Source organism: Pezoporus wallicus, unplaced genomic scaffold (assembly GCF_028554395.1).
Source record: "Pezoporus wallicus isolate ANWC-B61680 ecotype Strahan unplaced genomic scaffold, APGP_CSIRO_Pwel_v1 contig_1876, whole genome shotgun sequence".
Taxonomy (NCBI): domain Eukaryota; kingdom Metazoa; phylum Chordata; class Aves; order Psittaciformes; family Psittacidae; genus Pezoporus; species Pezoporus wallicus.
Genome location: NW_026638337.1, coordinates 89,031 through 115,198, shown reverse-complemented (window position 1 = coordinate 115,198; position 26,168 = coordinate 89,031). Strand labels below are relative to the sequence as shown.

Below are 26,168 nucleotides of genomic sequence, written 5' to 3'. Positions count from 1 at the left end.
ACAAACAGGCCATTTTATGCCAGCTGGCCCTAAACACCAAGGAAAGTGTTCAGGCATGCTTAATTTAGTAGTCTAGACACAGACTAAGCCTCAAAATTTGTCACTGGAGTTGCTCTTTATGCTTACATTTTTCCATGACCAACCTCAACACTGGTGTCAGAGGGCAAGAACCTTGCTACATTATACTTCAATGTCATTCCATCTAATTCTTGATCAAAAATATCAATATTCTGGAGCAAATTTGTTTGGAACAGAGGAGAACCAAGAGAAGCTAGAGTGTTATAAAATATGGTAGAATAAACTTATCGCAATTCAAATTTCTCAATGTTTGCAGTTCTCCTGCTACTATTAACTTCACCAGAAGTTGCAGCTTTCAATACTTGTATCTAAAAGAGAAAATAGACTGTATAAAGCAGTTCTTATGCAGATAGTTTTATGTTGTTACCTTCTCAAGAGGCTCAATCCCTCACAGTGCTTTATTCACTCAGTTATTACTTCCATTATCTGTGCTTCATTTATACAGCAAACTTTCTGCAACCATTCAGGCTTCTCTGATACAACTATACAAGTATATAGTACTATAAGAAGCAGAACTGTAGCACATGCAGATGTCCTAGGACAGTATATATACTATGTGTACACATGTAAATACTATGCAAACCTTAGCTTTTTCAAGTCTTAGATGAAGAAAGTTGTTTGCTATATGCTCCTCTTATTTTGATGCCACATATTTCGTGTTCCTAAATACATTCAATCAACACAACATAACCCTCACTGAAAGGTTAGTGACCAACAATTCTTTACACAAGAGGGATGCCTCTAGTGAAACAAAGTTTACTTATTTCTACAAAATAAAGTAACACTTTAGGAAACATGCTAAGTTAGCAATCTTGCCCAAGATAAGGGATGCTCATCCTACTGTTCACCATCATCAAAAGAGTAAGAGTATATCAAAATAACTAATCTCAGGAGTATGGTAGCTCAACTCTCCATACATTATATTCTCATTGCTGACCAAGCAATGGAAAGAAGTCACATAGTTTTTCCACAAATATTTGATAAGCATCCCTATTATGCATCTTTTCTTGGCATTTGATACATCCACACTGATCCTAAAGTGTGGATGAAAGAAAGTGCTTTAGGAAGAAAACTCCTAAACGGAACCTTTCAGATTCACACAAAATTTGTCCTGGTGTAGATTAGAACATCTATTTATTCATGCCTATTTATAACACTCATATTATCATAACCACCTTCGTGCAAAAGGTAATGGCCTGCCAGAACAGGGATGATACTGAGATCTGGACTGGCATCAAAGATGGTAAGCATATGACTTAAACTTAGAACTTTAAGCTTACTTAGAACTCTAAGTTTATACCAGTACTCTATCTCTTTAAGTACAGGAGTTAAACACTCAGACTTGTAACGTGAATAGGTGACTGCAATAATGAAAATCTGTGCTGATACGATCACTAAAAACACGCTGTGCATGCAAGACAGATTGCAACAGAACACATTGTTCAGGGTTCTGAAAGCACAGTGCAAACAAACTCTATGAACATCTACTGTGCTTCTACAAAGTCAAGCCTTGTTCACGGTGCAAATGTATTTTTATATGAATCAGCACTGTGGAAAAACAAAGCCTCTCTCTTGGGCAGCTCTTGCTTTAACAACTGCTTGTAAATTGTACCTTGAATGAGGTTAAAAAACCTCCACTTCACCACTCATGAATTTTTCAGTTTGCTCATTTCTATTACACATGCAGAAGCTTCTTAGCTTAACATTATTCATAGAAGACCTGCATGTAATCAGCAAAGTATTTTTAAACTGTTTTAATATTAAAATTTCTACCACACCCAAAAGCATTTAGTCTTTACGAAGGTTATTCCTGTATTTGATTCCTACAAAGGCTGAAATGTCTTGAAAGAAAGAAGAAAACCCAAGTGCTACTTGTTATTTGTGTTTTCCAGAAGGCAGTTTTGATCTTAAATAACACCTCTCAATCTCTTCTAATGGTGTTGAATTATTTTTCACACAAATTCAATTTCAAGATGACTACAATCACAAGAACCGCAAGCCCAAAGGATGAAAGGTTCAGAAAGGTAAAAGGAACCATTAACAGAAGAAAAAATCTACTAAGCCTGCCAGGCAAGTCAAGCACACACAAACGAGCTTCAGACTTCAGGACATCATGACTTTCACCATACAGAAGTTAACGTAAAAAGTCAACTTTGTCATAACTAAGCACCACACCAATGTCACTCAGTTCCACATAAACCGCTTTTCTTTGCCTGCCTCTTGACAGGATTTATTGAGGTTCTTTAAGCACTAGTTAAAATTCAACTAGACTGACTGGCATACATCCTGTCCCTCTCCCTTTAAATGAATTAAAAGCTGTTTCTGTTCACATCTCAAAGCAATCTACTACAGAACAAAACTGTCACATTCATCCCTGTCCAAGGATTTAACCTGAGGTTTCAACTTAAAGTTCTTCTAGTGCTGAACATTCTGTTACGCCAGTTAACAAAATACAGGGTCTTTAATTTCACAGAGAAATTGAGAAACAAAGTTTTCCAGAACACTGTGTTAATTCCTGGATATCCAAGCAATTAAGCAATTAATTATTTAACAATTAATCTGCTGTTTTATACCCTCCATTCAGGTATTTGTATACATGGATATAGATTCCCCCAGGCCTTCTATTCTCCAGGCTGAGCACTCCCAGCTCTCTCAACCTTTCCGCACAGATGAGATGCTCCAGTCCCCTTCACCATCTTCAAGGCCCCTCACTGCACTCTCTCTAGTGTGTCCATGTCTCTCATGTACTGAGAAGCCCAGAAACCCAGGTGTGACTTCACCAGCGCTGAGCAGAGGAGAGGTGGATTACTTCCCTAGACCTGCTAGCAGTATTTTACCTAATGCAGCCCAGCACACCACCCACCCCCACTTCAATACTTCCTTGGTGTAGTATGCTAGGAAGAGAAGTGTTACAAAATGTTACTCCCACCTTCTAAAGGTACACACCACCTTGCCTCCACCCTTCAACGTTCAGTAGCAAAACACAAATTATAGCTGCACTTACAAGAAGTTTGCTTAGCTTTTATATCCCTCCACTAAAATACATACTTAGGAAATTCTCATCAAGATAGAGTATGAATAAAGCCTTGCTGCACACAATTACAGTTTTACATATCTTATGTTACAAGACTTAAGTGAGGGATTTTGATTTCATCTCCACCATTTCTTCTCCCTAAGATGCTTAAGAGATAGTATTTGCTCCCTCTGCCTCCATAGTCTCTGGCCTAACACAGAGAAAATTAGCACCTTCCTTAGAATCACAGAATCAACTAGGTTGGAAGAGATCTTTAAGATCATCAGTTCCAACCACCACCCCAGGACTGCCAAGTCCATCACTAAACCATGTCACTGAGGGCCTCATCTACAGGGATGGCAATTCCACCACTTCTGTGGGAAGTCTGCTCCAATACCCGATCACCCTCTGTGAAGAAATTTTTCCTAATATCCAGTCTAAGCCTTCCCTGGAGCAGCTTGAGGCTGTTAACTCTTGTCCTATTGCTTGATACTTGGAAGAAGAGACTGACCCCCACCTCACTACAGCCTCCTTTCAGGTAGGTGTAAAGAGATATTCCTGTGCTATATATCAAAAAATTTTGTAGTATGTCCTCTTCATCTTAATACTGGAACTATATTTCAAAATACTTCTTTGTAATTTTTAGAATAATATTAGTTGGACCATAAAAGAAGTTATCCTGCAAAAGAATAAGATTGTCACAACCAAACAAATCATTGTTTGTCAGATTCTGTGACCTACCTTGTGATTTTCTTTCTAAGCAATCCAAAACTTGCCTTTGACAGCTAATGTATTTGGCATCATCTATTGCATGTCCCACTCAGAAATGTTTGAGCTAAAGCAACTGGATTTCTTTAGAAAGCATTATGTAAACAACTGCATAATTTTGTATTTAATATAGCATGTCTGTAGTTCCACTCAGTTCTCAACAGTTAAAAACTGAAGACATTTACAAGCTTCTGTGCTATAAGGAGAGTTTTATTACTCAACTCTTGGCAGAGGCAGCAATGGGAACAAAGGTCTTTGTGTTTATTCAGCTGCAAGGCTTTGAAGTGAGCATGGTCTTTACTTCTCAGGCTTTCAAGAACACTTAGTATACCAACATCAGAATGGCAAAAGCAAGCAAGACCAATTCTCTATTGCTTGGCCTTGCCAGCTCTAACACTGATGATTGTTACCCCTTTTTTATTTTATTAGGGTGACTAATTGAAAAGTTGTGATTCTTACTTTCTACATTACCTGCAGTCCAATGGAAGCCGTGTAATTATAAATTTCATCTCATGAAAACAAGGAAATCAAAGATCTTTGTGAAGCGATACGCATGAAGACACCTTCTATTGGTTTATACTCTTACAGCGAAATTGTTCAGGTCCAGTATGACATTAGAAGTTATTAACATCAAGATACTACTCTGCCTCATCCTGCCATAATATCCTTTTAAGATCCCAACATAATATTCCTGGTCATTCCTGCACCACCTGTATATTTGATCAAGCCACAAGTCAGGCAAGGGGCAGCACTAATGCCAGACACCAGCCAGCCAAGAGGCACACGCAGAGCAGCTGAGCAAACAGCCAAGCATCAGAGGCATCCCAGCCAGCCAGCTCCTGCCTCCTGATTGTTGGGAAAGCCAAAATCAACGAGCTGCTTCTTGAACCACACCTCTGACTGTCTCTTGGCAGCTGCTGCTACACCAAAAAAGAGAAAGAACAGCTTCGAGGACAGCATGCAGCCTGTGGGCGATGTGTTGTGCAGGCCTGCTCTGTTATTAGTTAGAGAGGTGAAAACAGAAAATTCACTTTGATAAGCTGGAAGCCAATACTGCTAATGTAGCATATGAAAGCACATGCAGATTCAGGAAAGAAAAGACATGAAGCAAAACTGTATTACAGGACAATGCAAACCACTGAGGACAGGAGACTATTAATCAATAGGAAATAGTAAAAACAGAAGACGCCAACAGGGGGGAATGGAAGGTTGGCTAACAGCAAAGACCCTTGAGGTAAAAAGAGCGGAATGATGAGGCAAAGCTATTTTTCAGAAAAGAAGAAAAATAAATAAAACCATGGCCACATCAAAAATCCTTTTCCTAATTCTACCAAGGATTTTTACTCTTTTTTCCACTACAAACTGAGCATTGCCATAATTGCATCTTCACCACTAATCTACCCCAATGAGATATTCTAGATCTCAAAACATTCTTCAACACATACAAATGAAATCTCAGTCAGAAGTCAGAAATATCCATTCTCCAGAAATGTTGGCCACTAACCACCTACATTATTTATGATTAAAGAGGCACATCCCCTCCCCGATTCATGATTATACAACCCATTTTTACTTCCCTTTCTTTTGCTGTTTACTTAACACCGTAACAGATTTTCATTGCACACAAAAACATAAGGATTGCGAAATTTGTATGTAGCATTGCTTCAGGCATTTTGGCTCCATTACGTATGTGCTATGATAACCCAAATATATATAAAAATCACATAGTGTTTTCAATAAGCTTCAGGTTTATGTGCTGCACATCACAAATGTTCTGGAGATTAATTAGGAATAGTCAAAAAACCTCATCTATTGAATCCCTGATGATTATGCTGGAAAGTATCTAGTGAATAAAACACGGACTGCAGAAAGATTATCTCATGGTAAAAGAAAAAGAACGTTACCCAGAAGAGACCAACTATTTCTATCTTTGCTAGATTGAGGCCAGTTAAGCAACTTGAACCAAGCTGTCTACAGGTGGTAATTAATGCCATTCCTCACCTTCCAGCTGTACAGGTTAGTTTGGAGTCTCTAGTCTGCCAGCACTGTTGGGTTTTTTGGGTTTGTTTGTTTGTTTAGTTGCCATCCTTTTTCTTGCCAGGCCTCTATAAAATGCAGACTGTTTCCTTCTTTCATAAGCAAAGCATCCCGTAAAGTTGAATGCAATAATCATAACCTGCACAGGAAAGCACACTGCCAACTAACAGTCTTTGTAAGAAGGATGTGAACAGCATGCAGGAGTAAGGCATGGAACTGCAAGATGAACACTTAACTATCAAATGGGTGCTCATTACACATGCACCACACATCTTGTGTCCTGAGTAAGTCCCACTTACAATTTTCCCACTGAAAAAAAAATTATGAGAAATATATCTCAGTATATAACCTCAAGGCTGCACTGACAACCTAAACTTAACATTTCTTAACATACAACTATATCTTACTAGCAGTTTTCTAGCAGCATGTTCATTTGCACATGTGTGCAATTTCCCGGTTTAAAAAAAAAAGCTGAAAAAATTTCCTCATATTGCATCACTGATGCATCTATTTGCGAACTGCACAGATCCACCAGAGATGGCTGAGTAACTCACAGATGGAATTAATGTTTCCATCTGCAAAACCTGAGAGCTATTGACATATTTTACAGACACCTTCTGATGTTTCATAAATGGCAGAACTCTAAATTTTTGGTATCTTTAGTTTGATTCAAGGAAATGGAGAGAAACGAGCACATGGATTTGTTCTCTCCACCCTACTTTACCCCAGCTTTGCATTATGCCGACTCATTTCTTTGAGCCAGTTTCTCTGTATTTCACTTGTGCAATTCTGGTCCTCATTCTGTGAGTATCCCACCAACATCTCTAAGCTTCAATCCCATCCCTCAGTCTTTCCTAGTTCCTTAATCCTGTTCTCAGCTCAGTTTCTCTAAGCCTACAGCATCAGCGTCTCTTTCCTTACACACCCCTCTGCTCCAATTAACATGGATCCAGCTGTCATTAAATACAGATCCACCTTCATGCTGCTTCAGTGTGAAGTGGAAGAAAAAGAAAGAGGGAAACAAAGTAGACCAGCATTCCTGCTTGGAGTTCAGATAAGGCCTAGATTAGGCCACAGCTGTAACAGCAAGAGTAAACTCAAGATGGAACATTCCAATGCAGGCTGTATCTTTTGGAAACTGTCTAACATCTAAGAAGTCTCCAGTGGGTCTATATAAATCAGTTTTGCTAAGGTTTAATAAAGTAACAAAATCTTTAGAGAGGAAAAGGTTCACCCTTGACACAACCACCAGCCTATGAGATTCAAAGTCTCTGTTCCAAACCATAAAGCATCAGTATTATTTAAAGTAAAATGCACTAGGATTTTTCCCACACCTTGCTCTCCAAAGGGCTGAGTGACATGGAAAACCACATTCTGAGTGGCTAAACTTTATCAGTATGTACTTAATTGAGAAGCTGATACAATCAAAATAGACAGCGTTACCAGCTTTAAATATGCAAGCAAGAACTTAAATTACATGACTCAAAGGGGGGGGGGGGGTGTAAAAATCACTATAAGAAAGCTTTTTAAACTGTAGTTTAATGCCAGTAAGCATTTCTCAACTCTAATGAAATCCTCCTTCAGAAGTAATTTTCTTTAGCCTCCAATGGGTAAGAGACACATCAATTTCTTCTCTTTTATCAAAGAGAAACCACAATGCCTTGACTGTAACCTCACAGGCATTAGCAAAGCATTTAAAATCCTATGAGGGTTCATGTTAGATGTATGCCTTATTGCCTTTCTAGAATAAATAGTTATAATTAAAAATCCGTGTTTAGAAAGTCACCAGTGCTTTTGTAGAATACAGTTTAAGGATACAAAACATGATGACTTAGCACTAAAAAGGTTAAAATTATATGATCTCAGTGATACCAGAATTTGTAACTTCCAGCTTCAATAGTACATTCTGGAATCAGAGGTTAAAATTTTTCTGTTTAAATCATGCAGCACTGTCAGTAACAAACATTTCCACAGTTTTGCAATTCTGCTGAACAAGAAAATCCAGCATTCTTGAAAACATGCAGGGGGAAAAAAAAAAGAAAAAAGAAGGGAAAAAGGAAATACACCTAATTATTTCACCTTTTGCTGAGTTATTCTTCAATCCCTAATACAGGCAGAACTGAGATCAAAGTAAACTCATAAGGAGAGTTTCCTTGATATGAAAAAGAGCTGTTGTCAGGACTTAGTGTGAACTGTTTGACTTCTGCTCTCTTTCATTTACCAGAAACTGGTTTGTTGAACCTTTGAGTACAGGGAGAGACCATCTTTTCAGCTTTTCAAAAGCTTAACAGTTTGAGGGTGGTGTTCTAGGACTTCATGTGTTAACTCAATAGACAGTCATTTGGGTTTGAAATAACAGCCTTTTGCTGAAAATTTTGCATAATACTACCTACACAATAAATTCCACCTCATGGGAGTTCCTATGTCAACATCTACAGAAAATTATAAATACAAGAAAACATGTCAGAAGACTTAAACATAATGGAATACCCCCAGACACTAAGTTTACAAATTCTGAAGCTTTTGTCTAGTAATTTACAGGTTTGACAGTTCACATTCTGCTTCAGTGACTTTTGCTCTTTGAAATATATAAAAATCAGATTTTTGAAACATTTACTAAACGGCTATCAAAATAAGCTATAAGCCTAAAAAGAAATCTAGGAACAGAGTTAATATATTTGCCAAAATCCAGTACAACAGCTCAGATAAGTGCCAACAAAAAGACTAATTTTAAAGCAATGATATTCTTGCATTTCCACCTGCAAGATTAAAGTGAGTATATACTCTGTATATCCTATGACACATTCCATAAGGCCCTATTTTTTCTGCTTCTTGAACAGTTTTCCCTTCCCAGAGTAACACCAGCCAGAATTAATGAAACCGCATACAACTCAGTGCTATTACCTGCATCATGGGGTACTTTGTTTCAGCAGGACCTCCAAATCCATTAACGCCAATGAAGCTGGTGCTAAAGTAGGAATCTGTGAGACTAGCATCAGCTAACCCTCCGCCATCCATTCCAGGAACTAAAAGAAAAAAAAAGAAAACCATTTCAGAAAACCATTAGCTTACCATGGGTTTATTTGCTAATACCTCTTACATAATTCTTCTGGCAGGAGGGTAGAAAAGGAAAAGGCTGGTGATACTGTATTTCAAGCCTATCTCTCTCTGCAAAACGACAAAAAAAAATTTTATGAAAGAGGTGGCTAAATGACAGCATACGCAGCATGAAATTACAGCACAAATTCAGAAAGAGGCAGAAAAGTGAAAAGCTTTAACAGAGATTATGTGTTTGAACACAAGTAACAAGAAAGGTAATGATACCATAAAGAAAAGAAGAAACTAGAAAGTAAACTTATTCTAACAAAACCTGCATTCTTGCATACCCCATCTTCGAAATACATCTGCCAAGTAGAGTTTTAAACTGGATGCACTGGTTCTTTTAAAGGGTAACACACAAAATTTACATTTAAAAAAAAATCTCAAACCCTTTCCCACAAAACACAAACATTTTCAAAACTTCCTTAAGAACATAAGACTATTTTCATTACCTCATACTTCAAAAAGTGACAACAATTTCATGAAATGTGGCCAAAAATATCTTCTAGACTGAAAGCAAGTGTGAAGGATGTAAGAAGAAATTAATTCCCTCTCTTGAAATAAGACTCTTGACATACAAGTACAGTACTTTAACCGCAAATAAATGATTTCAATACTATGAAACTACAGAGAACAAGAAGCAGTAATAATAAACACAAAGCACTCGAGTGGGCATTATCTTGATAACAAAAAAAAGTTTACAAGCAGTATACAAACTCAAATTAAGCTTCCACAAAAACACCCACAGCAAATTATAAAGACACTAATCAGTATGGCCAGGCCACTGCAAGCCAAAAGGCATGAGTAATCAGTAGCTCCAAGGTAAGAAGGCACACATCCAACTCAGAACTTCCTGTACCAAACCATCCGACTTGAGCTTCTGGGAGGACTCGCAGCCAGCCGATGACACCCGGAAGCAACTTCCTGATGCTTCTCCTCAAAGGAAATAAAATGCAACTTTGTGGCAGAGCTAAAGGAATGCAGATTATAAACCCCTCATATTTCAACAGAATGGGAATTTTCCCTCCAAAAAGAGACTGCATAACCTGGTGAGCTATTTCCATGATGTAGGCACAGGAAAAAAAAAAGAAGCACAGCCAGATGAACTAACAGGAAGGGCTGGAAGAGGAGAATGACAAACAACACCCTTACTACAGACAGATGGCAACGCTGCCCAGCTGCACTCCCCCAGACTGGAGCTGGATGAGCTAGACAACTAGGGGTAACACCTACAGCACCCCAAATGAAGAGCTGTATGTCAGAGAGATCAAATAAATTGAATACCTCAGTGGCAATACATACCAGTTTTGCAAGCAAAAAAGATTCTTGAAGTATTGCTGGCAGATCTAGAACATTACTTGTCTACTCTGCACATTTGAGGGAGGCACCTAAGAAACCTTAAATATCCTAATTACTAATGAATTGCAACATATTTAAGTTAGCTAAGAGAATAGGCAAATAAAGCTCTACTCTCCATGCCCAAGATTGTTCTTCATAATTTCAAAGGAACAGCCACACAAACTTCAGAAATCCTCTTGCTACAGCCCTAGGAAAAGCTTTTAATGTCTTTTAAATGTCTGTCCCACTTTGCCTTCATTTGGGAAACTTACATTCAAAGGCCTAAGAAAAGTATTTTAAGTTTGAACTACTGTATCAGGGAAAATTTAATGTCTTCAATAGCCCCAATTACTGTCTCATCCTACCTGCTACAGTCAGTCCCTAATTCACACTGTGAAGGTTAGCATTTTAACATAATTGTTTTCTGTCATCATGAAAAATACCAGGACTCCATCATAAAAGAATATGAAAATATAGCTAATCAGTGTTTAATTACAAATAATTTCAGTCCAGTTTGTCCACGAATTATTCAGGGTTCAAACTCTGGGTTTATTTTAAAAATACATTTCCAATATAGTTTTCTCTGCCTGCATTTCAGCCAGTATCAAAAACTGATGCAGTTTTTAATGCTACCTCTTTACTGTAAAAGACCAAAACTGTTTGAGTTCCTGGAACACTGTCATTTCAAGGTACACTCTGTAATTTCAGCAGTATATCTACTATTTCACGTTATACTTCTGTCAGAAAGTCCATATTCTATCCAATTTTTAACAAACTAGCAAGCAACTCCATCAGATTGCACCATCAGCTTTACAAATCCTTCAGCCTCTGTTGAACAGTCTTTCTGCTTCTTCCACTGCTCCTCAATATACTAGAGTCAACGTTAGAACCCACCTTGAGTTCTCCACTGGAAATAGGCAAGCAAAAGGTTGCAAGCTTTGCGACATTCAGCAGCAAGGTATGTGAAGAGCTCCCTCAGTGTGAAGAAACCCAGAGCTGACCTCCAGTAACTCCAGACAGTGGCACAGCTGCAATCACCCATTATTCAAACAAAGCACTGGTGCTGGTAACCTTGTTGGAGCACAAATACAGCACCAGATGCTCTTCTCCTAGTCTGGCTGAAGCACTACCAGGGCCAGCAGCCTTTCTGCTGCTGGTATGTGCTATGCAGCCTAGCCAAACCACTTAAAGATGCTCAAAGCTACAATTTAGGCTTTCTATTGGCACACTGATATTCAACTGAGCACTCCAGGTAACAGAAGCTTCTCCAGAATATTTACCTTTATCTAGCTTTATGAAGACTATCTTTCTACTGAACTGCAATGGTTTGGCCATACCAATCAGCCTTCTTATGCCATTACTACAAATTCTGTACTCCAGTACTAAGCCACCTTCATACCACTCAATTCTATGGGTACCACAGCAATTTCAACTATAAGGCATTCTGTTGTCCAGAAACACACATCTAGTGAAGGGACCAAGATGACAAGAAAATATTTTCCACAGGAACTAAATTCAAAAGAAAACCATCAGAATGAAGTAAGCTCAGTGGAGCAGAGGGTAGTTTTCTTGGCAGTAGCTCCTACTAAAATTAGAATGCTCTAGAAGTGCTAAGTATAACTGTTGTCTTCAGAAGAAAACTCAACACCAGCTTCCTTAAACTAACTTCCCTATATAACAAGCAATAAAATTAAGACTAACAAAAAAAGATGCAGCTTACATAGGTACAATGGGAAAAAAAAAGTAATTCCCTCATTGCCTATAGAATCAAGAAGAATATTCACTACATACTCCATTTCTGTTTGAAGACGGGACATTCACCTGTTACAGTGATGAAAGCTCAGCAAATACCTAAACAGCAAAGGCAGTTTTACTGTATTTGGCACCTGGCCTTCTCCATGAGAAGTAGAAGGCTTTTATCATCCTTCTGCCAAACACTTCGCAAATCATGAATTCTCACTTGTTTCTTGAAGACCATGGTAGTTCAGAGCATGAAAAAAAAGTGATTTATCATAAGCAAACCATAGGAGAAGGTCTTCAGAAGTCGGCACACTGCATACCACATGGGCAATGTGGTATTAAAAGAAATCTAAACTGGAAAGAAAATCTTAGTCCTTAGAAAGTTTTTATTCTCATATGTTTAATAATTTACACCAGACCCTGCATTCAACTTGTCTATCAAGATCTTTCCTGTGTAACAACTGAGAGCACACACTGTCGAGTGCTCTGCACACAGCATTATTAGAATGACAAAACTTCTGAGGTTTATGCCTTTTCTCTCCTAAAGCATTGATTGCAACTTCAGGAAAGTAAGCTTAAACGATATAGGAAAGTCTTGAATCCGTTATTTGTTGTCAAAAAAACACATGCCTTTCTGTTGTGTAACTACTATCCATGCATTGAAATTGCATATATTTTCAACAGACTCTTCCAAAGACAAGCAACAAATTCTTTAAAGAAGGAAGGTTGACGAGGCAGGTCTGAGAAAAGATAGATATGAAAGGGAACAACTAGGAATTCAGCAAGGAAAAAAATGCTAACATGTTATGTAAGCACATATGTGAAAACAAGAAGAAACTTCTCAATTCCATCAACATTAATGCCAGAAGCTACATCCTGGCAATTCTGTAAAGAAAGAAAAAATAGCATCTTGAGAAATTCAGAAGACTTTTCTACTTTTTATACACATATTACCTAATAATATTTTGCTTGGTGAGTAACACTGCAGCTTAATGTGACAACTGCAATTAAAAATAAATATCTTCTTATATAATTCTTCTCCCACAGAATTTTAGCAGAAAGTAGGCTTCCCATCAGATGCAGGCACCAAAGAGGAGAAAAAAAAAAAACACAAAAAACAAACAACCCAAGTAGTTATTTTTGCCTTACTTATTACAATGACACTTTTCAGAAACAAAGGATCTCATCACAACTTAAGTGTCTGAGTACTACTGTGATGAACTCAACACACATGCTTCAACAAGATCTGTGGGTTTGGTATGGTTTTAGTTTATTGCTCATACTGTCTAATACTAGCACTATCTGAATACTAACACAAACACTATCTGAAAAGATGGCACTTCTGATATTTTCATTCTAATGTTATACTAACCAGCAAACAAATACTGTAATATCCTATGCTGCTGCTTTTATGAACTTAGTATCAGCACTGACCATCTTGAAAACTGTTCTTAATATAAAAAAGGGTTACAGGAATGTGATATATTGCTCCAAAAGTTAATGGACTAAAGCAAGATCACAACAGATTTTTGTTGACATATTTTTCAAAACAACAATTTAAAGACTTCTAGCAAGATACTAGAACATGGATTGAAATTATTTATTTTGCTACTATCACTGTTTAAAAAAAAAAAAAGAAGCAAAACCAAACTGTGTTATAATTATTTTTATGCTGGGAAAAAAAAAAAAAAGCTTATGTAGACAGGTAGTCTTTATTTAAACTCCCAGAACCGCAACAGAGCAGGCACTTTTCACCTCAGCACAACTGGATCATAGGTTCACTGCATACCATGTGCATACAAAGGACAAGGTGTTATCTCAGCTAGATATAAAGCAGTAAAAACCACAGTGCCATATCTCCAGTAGAATTTTACAGAGATTTCTATCCTAGTATTGAGATAAGAACAATAAAAGTTTTATACAAAGCCTACCTATGACAAGTCATTTAAGATTTGTGTCCTTTTAGTCTCCTAGAAGCACAGAGGTGTCGGAAGAGGTTATGCTTGTCCTACTTTGTTTTGTACTGGCATCTTTGTATCAGGAAATAATAAGGTGCTTGTACACTTTTGTAACAGTTCATAAGCACTATACATAGGTTACTTTCACTACAGTGCTGCTACTGTTGCAACTTGTTAGGAAAAGTGGACTCTCTGGTGTTTTTCTGTCTCTCTCATTTAATGCAGTGTTTTTGAAAAACAGGCTTGAGAATCAGTGAAATAGAGACAACAAAGAAAGTGAACAACACCCCCAGGCACGAGAGGCAAAAGTAAAAGCATGTGCCTGGGTTAGTGTGCTGTGACGGAAAGTGCAATATGAGGGCAGGCAGCACAAATGAACCAAGTTGGCTGAAAGGCAGACAGGAAGCAAAAACAGTTTGGGAAACACTGCTTTATTTACAAACACTCCCACTAGGCGAGGAGATATTCATGGGCAAGCAAATGAAAACAGCAATCTTCACTGTAATAGTAAATGACTGAGCTCTTTTAGTTTGGGTTTGTTGGTGTTTTTTTTTAATTTATCTCACATATCATAGAAGCATCTGATAAAGAATTTCAAAAAACCACACCAATACGTGCCATCCTTTTGCTCTGTAAAACTCTCAGTGCAGAGTCCTGAGCAGCAGGACTCCTCATGGACCAAGTCCAAAAGCCCAGTGATAACACAAACGAAAACTCGTACTTTTTCAAAAGTCAGAGCTACTCTGCTATCAGAAACAGCAACTCAAAGTAATGCAATTACTTAATATCATAGCTTTCCAAGCAAACCATCTCCAAAAGCCTTCACAATTCCTATCATATTGCACTGAATTATTCAATAAACTGCATCAAAATTCTCAAAACATACATGCTTAAGCTTTGGTTTTTAATAGCCTTCTAAAACTTTTTTTATATATAAATAGTTGTATGAAATGTGTGTAGATGACCTGAACAGAATGTTAGGACATTTTTCACACCAGCAGAGGAGAATGTATAAAGGAAAAGGTCTTCTTGCCAGCTACATCTGCATTAGAGCAACTGAAGTTGAGGGAGTCTACCCACAGACTACAGGAATTGCAGAACAGATAACCAACCTGACGAGAGCTTGCACAATGCATGTCCCTACTCTCACTTTTATATATCTGTACTTTGTTTCTAAATCTCTATTCTCAAGTTGGTTGTTTTTTGGTTTTTGGTTGTCAAGAGTAAAAGGCTGTTAAGGAAGCAAAATAAAAAAGTACAAATAAGTTCTAAGCACAAAGTATCTCGGAAGCCAGACAAAACAATCATATAATCAGAATTTTTTTTAACTCCTGGAAGATTCATGGAACAAACACACACATGCACACGCATACAGAGCATGATATACTCCAACTCATCTCCAATACACATTGATTCACCACACTATTTACTGGTGGTGTAATGCATCTTTATTAGAAAGTAAAAGATGAGGAAAACATCAGCTCACTATATAAATCCCTCCACTGACCCCCTTTTCATCAGCTGCTTCAGCACCAAGATTGTTTTTCTACTTTGAAGGTTCTAGAAAAGTGCTTCTACCTGTGTTTATCACCAAACCCTCACTTACCATTTGTCCACTTTTCCCGCAGCAGTCTAAATTTGCTTCTAGGTGGTTCCTTACAGATGGAACTCTTTCTGAGCTGGTCCCCAACGTCACTATTTTCTGGGCATTCAAATCCTTCCTGAAGGCCCCCTCCTACAGTGATACCTACAAAAAATCAGTTATCTAATATCTGCTAGATATAAACTAAATGGGGATGCTCTGTATCTTAAAAACACATTAACAAAACCTCAAATTATTAAGATACAAAATACAGCGCTTGCTCACACAATATAACTATCCCCCCACATACTCCTTTTCATCTTTACTTTTGAAGCAGAAAAACAGTTACAACAGTAATAGTGCTTTCTTTACATTCTTCAATACCCAACACAGGGTGGGTACTACCAGAAACAAATAATCACAGTTCTCCTCAGGAATCTGTAATTCCTGCAGAATATTTGGACTTTAAATGATTTCCAATACAATGAGGAAAACCCACAAAGTATTTAAACAGATGCAATCAGTTTCAAAGCCAATTAATAGTGAATTTCTACAAAAAAGTTTTATATGCTAATACTGCCCCTCAAAATCCCATATCACTTCGCAGACTGAGATTTTTTCCCTTCCCACCTTTCTTTTTCCTTAGTTCCCCCTAATAATTTTCCTCCTAGTCTCATTTCCACATGAAACACGTAAAAGGAAAAAGAAAAAACAGGTCTATTATTTCTGAATTCCTGGAAGCTGACATACAAGACAAAAATCAGTAATTTTCATTTTCTCCCATGCATCTCTAACTGATTATTGTTTTTACTCTTCAACTCTCAGTTGTCTCTGTCTTCAAATGTCCCAAACGTCTCTTCAATTCTCAGAATTGTCTCCCCATTTCTTAAAAATATTCAGAGGAAAACAAGATGAAATTGTATCATCTATCAACTCCTGGAAAAGGTATCAGGAAAATTGGAAGGGGAAACATCTCTCTAAAAAGAAAACTGAGGCATACAGCAACTAATACAGCATCAATTGCAAAAAGTACAAACAAGTCTGGAAAAAGAATTCTCAACCACACACTTTTACTATAGTACCTATGTTCTGCTTACAAGTGAAGAAGAAACAAACCCAGAGAAAAGTGACCAGTATGTGACATACCACAACTATACTTATATTTAAAAGTTTGAGATAACTGTCCAAGTATTTCAAGTTGTAAATACTAAAATGTTACCAAAGATAAGAAAAATTCGTATTTAGAATAATCCTAACCATTGTTACATTGCATTAAGAAGTGTAATCCAACAGATCAAACAGATTATCTTTAGTACCTGTTTTGCTGAATAGCTTATCTTTTCATTTTTTCTATATCCACTGCTTCATTTTGTTTACAAAAGAATGGACTGGTAAAGACTTAAAACACTTTCAAAAAGCAGGAAATATGCAAAAGTCTTTCCACTCCAAACCTAGTGCATTTATGGATTTCACAAAACCTATACTGTAATGCTCACTTAAGCTAACCACCAAGCAATTGCACACAGAGAGCTCCTACAGCGGTGGCCACTATCCACTCGTGCTATAACCAGCCACATGACACATGGATGGTGGGCTGCAAAAACATCATGCTTTTATTGGACTAACTCAACAGAACCCAAGACCTTTCCACCTTCTGACAGGCTGGCAATAAAGTCTGTTCACAGACAGGCTTTCCCAGTATCTGCAGAGAACTCCACAGCAAGGCCACTCAGGGAAATACTGCAGGCACCTTACAGAAATATTTTGACTACGGATTTCTTAGGAGGACTCCAAAGAAGGCTTTCTGGCAGAGAACCAGATGAAAACATCTCTCAGGAAAGGGTGAGAGCTAAGCTCTGTGATGGGGATCTCGGGCAGCAGCACCGCAGCAGTGGCCAGCTCCGCCGCCAGTAGCGGCGCCCACCCACAGATGCTGCCTCTGCGGTCCGGAGCTGGAGAGCACCGGGAGCTCCTTAGCTCAGCGCCTCTGGTGTTTTGATCACATATACATGAAACAAAGGCAAGAGGAGTGAGCACTACGTACCGTATGTTCTATGGCAAAAAGCAGGGTGGAAGTTCACAAATGTTTAGAGACATACTTCAGCTCCTATCTATTTACATAGGAGGTCTATGCTCAAAACAATACTGCACCTGTTAAAACTACCTGAAGGCTAGCAAATACAATTGCAGTTGCCTGTGCAACTTTAACCTGTCCAACCTGTGTACAGACATGATACATTTCAATACCACAATGAGCTTTTCCTCTAGAATCTCACTCATGCAGCATGAAGGGATAGTGTTATCGGAACGAGTGTGCAGCAAAGCAGGCTGCTGCTTTGCTTCTTACAGAAGTTGGAAAGTGCCAGAGAGAACAGACAGCAGATATCAGAAGAGAAATTTTTCATGTAACTATGCCCCCTACCAACTCTTCCCTGGGCTGTTTCTTACAATCCTATTAATCAATCATGTATTTTCCCCTAAATACCAAGCATCAGTCATTTCCCCACCTCTGCTCCTACAGCCTTCTGATCCAGCACCACTGACACTACTGCTTACTAGGGTGACACGTGGGATGTGCAGGGCAGATTTTGGCAGCTTACACATGGAAGGTGAGCCACACAGAAGGCTGAGCGCTCACAGCTCTAGAGGAAGAAGTAGGAATGGCACTTCGAACACATCAGCTCCACATGTCAAGTAATTTGGGGGTGGCGGGCAGCAATACTCTTTTCTGAGAGCAAACAGAGCTCATCACTATGGTCAGTCTCGTTCCCCAAGAACATGAAAACCCACAGTCAGGCCAAAGCAACATTAGCCCACTACCTCATCTCTGACACAGGACAGCAGCAGATACATCCACAAAAGCATAACCGTGAGGCAAGGATAAAGCAGGATTTCCTAGCAGGCACTCAGCCATGTGTAGGAAGAAGAGTCCAATTCAGAGATGATTTTTTCACATTTAATAATCTCAAGCAGAGTATTCTTCCAAGAATATCTGATCACTTTCAGAATCCCTGTCAGATGTTAGTATCCAAAACATCTATGGCACAGAATAGTTTAACCACATGTCATGCAAGAAATTTCTCCTAGTTAGCTCTGAGGATGTGCCCTGCTCATTCCACTTCATACCCTCATATTGAAATACTTCCACAGCAGAGTATTTTTTGTATTTTCACGGGTCGCCTTCTCCTCATCACTCAACATTCCTATCACTCATGTCGTGAAAATAAGTGGGTATTTGGGGAGCCATTGTGATTACCACAGAAAAACCCATAAGTAAATTAATAATCCTGTACTCAAAGAGGGATTAGAGTAACACACATGTTAGAATGAGGCACTGACCCACTTTTAACAATAAATAGGACTACACAGTTAATTAGCCAATGAGCATTATCTGCTCTGTGCACTGAACAAGGCTGGGGTCCAGTGAAGAAGGAAGAGAAGGTGGCATCCACAGCCATATAACTGAAGACTAACAAATAATTTTGAATTAGGGAAAACAGTCTGTGAGACTGTACAGGCAGGCAATTTTTTGGCAATGCCCAATTTCATTCTTAAACTCAGAACTTTATTTAACACCACTTAGTGTATTACTTCCTACATCCATAGAAATAAAATTTTCATTCCATTCACACAGAAATCGTATTAACACCCTGAATCATCATCAAAGTAAGGATTTTAGATATTAGCTTACCAGTACCTCTACAGACGCAGTCCAGATTTTGAATTTGTTTCTCAAATGTATACCAAAGCAAGGAAGCTTAGAAGTGAGACTGAGCCCACCCCCTAGCTCTTCAACTTGTTTTTCCTCTCCTTCCTTTCCTTACTCTTCCTTGCTTGTTAGTTCCTTCCTCTAATAACTTCTACCAGTCCAAGCTTTTGGCTCCTATAACTTCAAGGGAGGTGACTTTCCCAGCAGGTAATCACTGATAACACCGAAGTGGGTTTATCCATTCTTGGTGCCCTCACTCCTCACATAATGGGTGCAACTGCAGAGAGCTCTGTGCAGTTTTAAACCTCTGACACATTCAATAGAAGCCAGTTTTTTCTAATAACTTCACATTTCAGCTTTTAACTCCAAGCCAAATTATACACCCTCTCTCTAAGCATGAGCCCCTTAATTAAATGGTTTTTTAGTGATTTCCTTTCGCATAGGGGAAAACTATTTTGTGCCTAATTCAGTTCAACAGAAAAACTAACAAAAATCAACTTACAGCTGCTGGATCTAAGAAATTTCTACCTGTAAAAAAATAAAAAGGGCAAGATAGGCTTCAGCCTGAACTGAAGCTTGACAAAATTATCAAAATCTGAAAATAGTGTCTTTTAATAGAAAGTATCAAGCAATTTTATATTACAGGCTCCTCCTGGAAGGGTACACATGATAGTGCTGGGTTAATGTAAGACACTGACAAGCTACCAACTAGAGAGATAACAACCCTCAGTGGCACAAGCTCCCAACACCTGGCAAAACAGCAGTTGCAGGTTCCTGAAACACTTATCAAGCACTAAAAACCTACATACAGGATGCTCAGCATGGCTGCATGTTAATTTAAAAAAAAATAAACACTGCTGTGACCATTTAGTAGTTGAGTCATTTCATGCCAACAAACACCAGACTTATGACAGCAATCAATAATGCAGCCAACCTTGATATACCCATTAAAAGTGGCATGGCTTTTTCTGAAGGAGCATCTTTTCCTAGCTGCCAAATGCTGCTTTACCTACAAAACGAATGGTTATTCAAATCACTTTACTGCAACGTCTAACTATTGGGCCACACATTAGAAAGATGCATAACCTGCCAGTAACAGCAATGCCACTCTGCATGGCATATGGGCGACCTGAACTCTCACCATCTGAGAAGGGAATCTAAATGAAGGCTGAAGACGCCTTGGAAAGCAACACCTTTAAGCAATTCCTGCTCACAGTAGCAGACAACGTAGATATATATAGCTAGTTATGATTTTCTATATTTTTAATGCAATATTTCGTGGGAAAATTTAAAACTTCTAAGACCTGAAACTCAGCAGAGATTGCTAGGAAGAGCCCATCCAAAGGTGCTACCCCGAAAGCACAGCCTCACTGCCACCGCCCTCCTCCCAGGCCCACTTCAGGCACGAGGGTCCGGCCAACCTGCAGCAGCCCCGGTGCCCCCACAGCCGGCCGGGGAGGAACCCCTTCCCACACACACCTGCCCGCTCTGTCCCGTCAGGACCGGCCGGGTCCTCGCTACATGCCTCCGGCACAGCCCCGTCCCGCCCGTTAGGGACAGCCCACCACGACCCCCAGCACCGGCCGAAGCCGGGAGCAAGGCGACAGGGGGGGAGACCCGAGGACCACCACCGCCACCATGACTGTTGTTATTTGTTTCCGGTAGCACCACAGCGTGTCGGGGAGCAGGAACAACGCGCCGCCGCCCGCCCCCCGCCGCCCCGCTCCCAGCAGCGCCCCCGCCCCACCCCACCGCCGGGCCGCCCCGCCGCACTCACTCGCCAGCCGCGGGCCATCCAGCCCCCCGCCGCTGCCGCCGCCTCCCGCCCCCAGCTCGGCTTTCTTAGGCCCCACCACCGCCGCCGCCGCCGGGGCGGAGCTGGCCCCGTGCGGCGGGTAGCCAGGCCCGGCGGCGGCGGCGGCGGCCGAGGGGATGCCGAGCGGGAGCCCGCCGAGGGGGGCGCCGGGGCCGGCGGGGGCGGCGCCCGGCTCTTCATGCAGGAACTGGCACTCCTCGCCGTAGAAGCAGGTCTTGTCCTTGGCGTAGTAACGGCAGAACTTCAGCTTCACGGCGCCGCCGCCGCCACAGCCGGCCCCCACCCCGCCGGCCGCCGGACCCGCCACGCCGACCCCCGCCGCCGGAGGCGGTGGCCCTACCACCGGCGACGGCGACGAGCAGGGCAGGCCGCTGCTGTTCATGGCAACCGCCCCGCCGCCGCCGCCGGGGTCGGCACCATGGGGAAGGAGGGCGGCCGGGAGGGGGCGGGGAGGGGGAAGGGGCGCGGGAACCGCCGTCACCCCGGGCTCCGGCTGCGGAAGGGGGAGGAGGGGGCGACTCCGCGCCTCTTAAAGGGGCCGCGCGGGCCGCGGCGGGGGCGGCGGCGCCTCCTCAGTGGTCCCGGCGCTCGGGGTTGTTTATGCCATTTTCCTGTTCCTGAGCGGCCGCTCAGGCGCGCCTGCGCCGGCGCGGAGCATGATGGGTAGTGTCGCCGGTCCGGGGCAGGGCCGCTGAGCGCAGGAGGGGTAGAGCGGCGGGTAGGGGTTGTGGAGGTGCGGGCGGCTGAGCGCGGTGTGTGGCGGACCGGCTGCGAGGCCAGGCTGGCTGGGCTCTAGCGGCAGGGCGTTACGCGTACCGCCCGGCGCCAGCCAGCCCTCCGGTAACGCCCGTACTGAAGGGGCAAACGGCCGGCGCGCCTGACCACCGGCCTCCGCCCGAGCCCGAGCCCGGGGCTGCTGCCGCTCGGCTCTCGCGGGTGCCGCCGCGCTAGCGCTGCCGTTCACCTCGCGGGCAGAGGGCAGCGTGCTGGTGATGCGGCAGGATCCTGACCGATGTCCCCCTCAGAAGCCATGTATCTCTTTCCCTGCTGTAGGCACTCAGCAGCACGCTTGCTTTTCCCTGCAGGCTGGGATAACGGGAAGGTAGCCTGTGGGATTTGCTCTCTCCTGGAGTCGAATTGGAGGGCGGGCGGTTTTTAGTGGGACTTCTGAAGTGTTTTCCTCTGAGAGTGGAGAATTATGTAATGGGAATTTTCAGTGACTCCCTGTCACTGTAAGGGAGTGTCACTGAAGCTACTGAGGATGTTTCATTAATTTTTTCTCAATCGAATTGTTGGCATAGCTTGTGCAGCTGAAGTGATGTATATATAGACAAAAAAAGCAGCATATGTTAAAGTGTACTTGACATTATTTTGGTAAGAAATACATTTGCTGTAGAATTAAGATTACTTTTTTGTCTGTCATAGTCTTCTCTCTTAGCAAAAGTGAAAAGAAAATCAGGGCCTGTTTCCAGGATGCTTTGACAGTTTGTACAAAAAAAAAAATTAAAAAAAGAGTGAGCTTTTAAATGTCACATTGGAACAAATTGAAGTCTTTCTTCCTCAGATAAAGTCTTTAAAGACTTCAAGAAGTAAGCGGGCCTTAAGCTGAAATCTTAAAGATCACCATTTGTGCAGTCAGAATAGTGGCCTCTCCAAGCTTAGGAACCAGCTGGGGTGGGATGGGGAAAAGGTGATTGCTCTGCAAAAAAAGGTTGGACAGAAAACTACGATAGGATAAAGCTACAAGAGCCAGAGCTCCAGTTCCAGCCTAGTATCCCAGGAAAACAAGATGAGGGTATCATCTTTCTGTCATTCTCCAGCAATCTTTTTCTTCCTTTCAACTGTATGGCAAAAAGTTCACAGCTTCTGTGTTCCTGCAAGTTTAGAAAAGCAAGCAAAAGGGTGGAAAGGTCCTGTTGGGTTTTCTATTAAGATCTCTGGGTAGGAGCTCAAAACAAACCACAGTGGGTTCCACAGTGAAGGCATTCCTCATAAACTCCTCAACCATGGGAAATGTCCCAACTTGTGCCTTCTCTGATGACCGAAGTTGGTTTGCATCAGTATACGGATCAGAGGCAGTCCTAGCTGCTTTAACTGAGGTACCCACCATGCTACTTGATTGTGTATCACTGAGGCCCCTGGCATCAGCGTTATGCATCTGAGGAGTGAAACCAAGGGCTTCCTCACTCTGTGCACAGCTGCACACCAATGAACACCGGTGGCACTTCGCTCAGCTGCTGCAGCGGAGAAAGGGGGAGCCTGTGATTGCATTGTTTTCTCTCCCTTTATCCTGCTCATCCGTGCCCTGGGAAGATGCCAGCACAGCGCAACTGGAGCCTTTGGGGTGTATGTGTACAAGTAGGGGTTTGGGAGGTAGAAGATGTGTTGAGGTAATGCCATGTGTGGAGGAAGAGAAGAACCCCATATCACCTTCTGCTGAAGTCCGGTAATCAGCAGTCTATCCGCCCTTATCATGTCCTCTGGAAAAATATCCCTTCCCTTCAGAAGGGTCAGACTGTGTGGACAAGTTATGTATGCGTGTGAAAAGGTTGGAAGGGGCTGCAAAAGGATGTTTGAGAAGAAAAATCTCAGCTTTCACCCAGAGCTTTCCCAAGCTTTCTGGATCTTTTTATCCATAGCTTTAGTACTGTGGATTTAATGGTATCAAGTTATCTTACAAGAGATTTCTTGATACACTTAGGGTAATACCTTTTCTGGGTAAACTGGTTGAACGTGAAATGAATTCTTCCAAGCAAAGACTTAAGTTGTGTAGCCACTCCCATTGCTGAAGTGTATTTTAACCTGAGTTTTCAACCTTGTGAATCTGCTTTTCCCACAGCTCTTTTGTTGATCTATGCATATGTCTAATATTACATATACGCAGTGAGGTTAGGAGCAAGGACACAAAAAGGCTTGTGTATACAAGACCCACATTTTCTCTGTCTGCATGCTGTAGCTTAGGTCGAAAACATTCCCCCTGGATGCAGGCAGAGCTGAGATAGCAGACTGGGCAGTACCATGTGATCCTGCCGGCCGGAGTGCCCGGGTAGCAGTGAGATGTGTGGTACCATCCTAAGGGTGTCTGGTGTAAGTGCTGTACCTGATACGAGCATCAAACCAGTTTGGAAGTGTTCCTCATCTTTTCTATGTTCTCTTGGCCAGCAGAGCAGCGTCAGTAATGGGAAGAGGCTCAAAATGGCATAAGCCTTTTTGCGGCTCCAGCAAACTCATCTCTTCTGTCTCTTAATTTCTGTTTACTATGTATAAGGACTTGGCCTAAAGACTGACTTGCAGCTATTGAGTATGTAGGAGCCTGACACCTTCTCATTAATCATGTGTTCCCCTCCAGAATTCTGTTTTTATTTCCTGTTCCTGCTGGTCAGCCAGAGAGCTGAGGAGTCCTGCCGGCCATTCCCTATCTGCTTCAACTTGCGCTGCTACCTTGTGCAGTGCAAGGAGATTTACTGGACATTCCTGCAGATTAGTGATTGATGATCCTTTTTCCACAAAACTAGATCCCCTGTTGATTGAAGCTGGCACTTATATGGAGAGCACTACCATTCCTCTCCTGAGCACATACAGAGATTTACTTTGCAAGAGATCCAGGGAGCAAGACAAAGGAGAAACATAGATACCCCTGGGTCTTGTCCCACTTTGTAGTTAAGCCATAACTGTGGTGTGTTTTCCAACCCAGAAATAGCCGAGTGACAGAATTTGTATAATCTCTGACAGAAAGGCAGAATTAAACACTACGAGATGAAAAATAAGGGGGGAAAAGGCAAGTAGTATCCTTGGGAAGGAAATCACTGCCAACAGCTCTTTTCTCCAGCCAAATCAGGTTGCAAGTGCCAAATAGCTGTCCCCTAACATTCAAATCAGTGTTGAGAAGGCCATGTCTGCTATTGAGGGTGATAATTTCTCTTTGTGTTGACCCAAAATTAACATGTTTAGTAAATCATGTGGAAACAGATCCTGAAGTGCAGGCTGGCATCAGATAATGCAAATGAATAATAATACTTTTTGAGGGATAGGGTTATTGTAGCTGTGATTTTAATTTTTTTTAAGGCATAGGCAAGACAAGTTTTGTAGGTAGGAATCTTGTTAAACCAAGTAGTTCAAAAAAGTAATGCCTAAACACTTTTTTCAACAGTACCAGTTGGTCTATTAAAAGATATTATCTCTACTTACAAAACTGGCCTTGCTTAATGTTATTGAAATGGATCAAAGGAAATGCTTCTAAAAAAAGTTTTCAAATAATCTGAATTTAACCTTTAAAGTCTATCATTATAGTGTATCATTAAGAAAAAAAAGTTAGCAAGATTTACAAAAATACAAGCATAATCAGAGTCCACAGTAATATTAGACAAGAATTTAGCATTTGCTCATTTATTTTTTTGAAGGAAGAGTAATAAAGCCTGATAGTTCAGGATATACACCAACTGCTGTCTGAAGTCTAAGGGAAATTGCCACTCTTTTGAGGAGATGATTCCACAAAATTAAGGGGCTTTTTATCTTCCTTTGAAATGTTTGAGAATTACTAATAGGGCAGTCAGGATATTGGCTTGAATAAGTAGGACCAAACTGCTGTGGCAATACCCATGTGTCCCTAACTAGGCGGTTGTCTTTACTAGCAGTATCTGGAAGAAACTAAATGTTGCTCCTAACTCAGCTCCCATTCACATGCAAAAAGAAATTCATTCCCACTCAGTGAAGTCTTGAATTCAAATCAAGTAGCAAATCAGGAGCTGACCCTGAAGTGCTCCCGCTAACACCTACATTCAAAATGTATGCTAACACCTGTGTTAATAATGTATAAGGCGGAGGTCTAGCCCTAAGCTAGAGTTCATATTAGTACAAGCACTAAAATATAAGTCTGATTTAACTGTGGTAGTAATCCAGTCATACATTTTAGCTAGAGTTTCTTGCCATGTGGCTACTCCCACTGGGGCTGGCTTTATCTAACTGGTGCAGTGAAGACCAGCCATAGTGTGACATAACTTGGATAAAATACTTGGTAACAGAAAGCACTC

At 41.1% G+C, this 26,168-nt stretch overlaps 1 protein-coding gene across 6 annotated transcripts in view; it reads right to left on the bottom strand.

Moving 5' to 3' along the window:
- PAN3 (poly(A) specific ribonuclease subunit PAN3) overlaps positions 1-21,811 on the bottom strand; it is an 82,858-nt gene extending 61,047 nt beyond the window's left edge. For 2 of the 6 annotated variants that reach the window (XM_057410376.1, XM_057410377.1), the window contains exons 1-3: positions 21,100-21,803; positions 15,638-15,778; positions 8,801-8,922 (exon numbers count right to left, since the gene is read on the bottom strand). In XM_057410376.1, the coding sequence (XP_057266359.1) occupies positions 8,801-8,922; positions 15,638-15,778; positions 21,100-21,520 (684 nt within the window). In that variant the 5' untranslated portion in view covers positions 21,521-21,803. Of the gene's footprint in view, positions 1-8,800; positions 8,923-15,637; positions 15,779-21,099 lie in introns of all 6 variants that reach the window. The other 4 variants (XM_057410381.1, XM_057410380.1, XM_057410379.1 and 1 more) reach the window with 4 other exon arrangements.
- Positions 21,812-26,168: the final 4,357 nt, after the last annotated feature.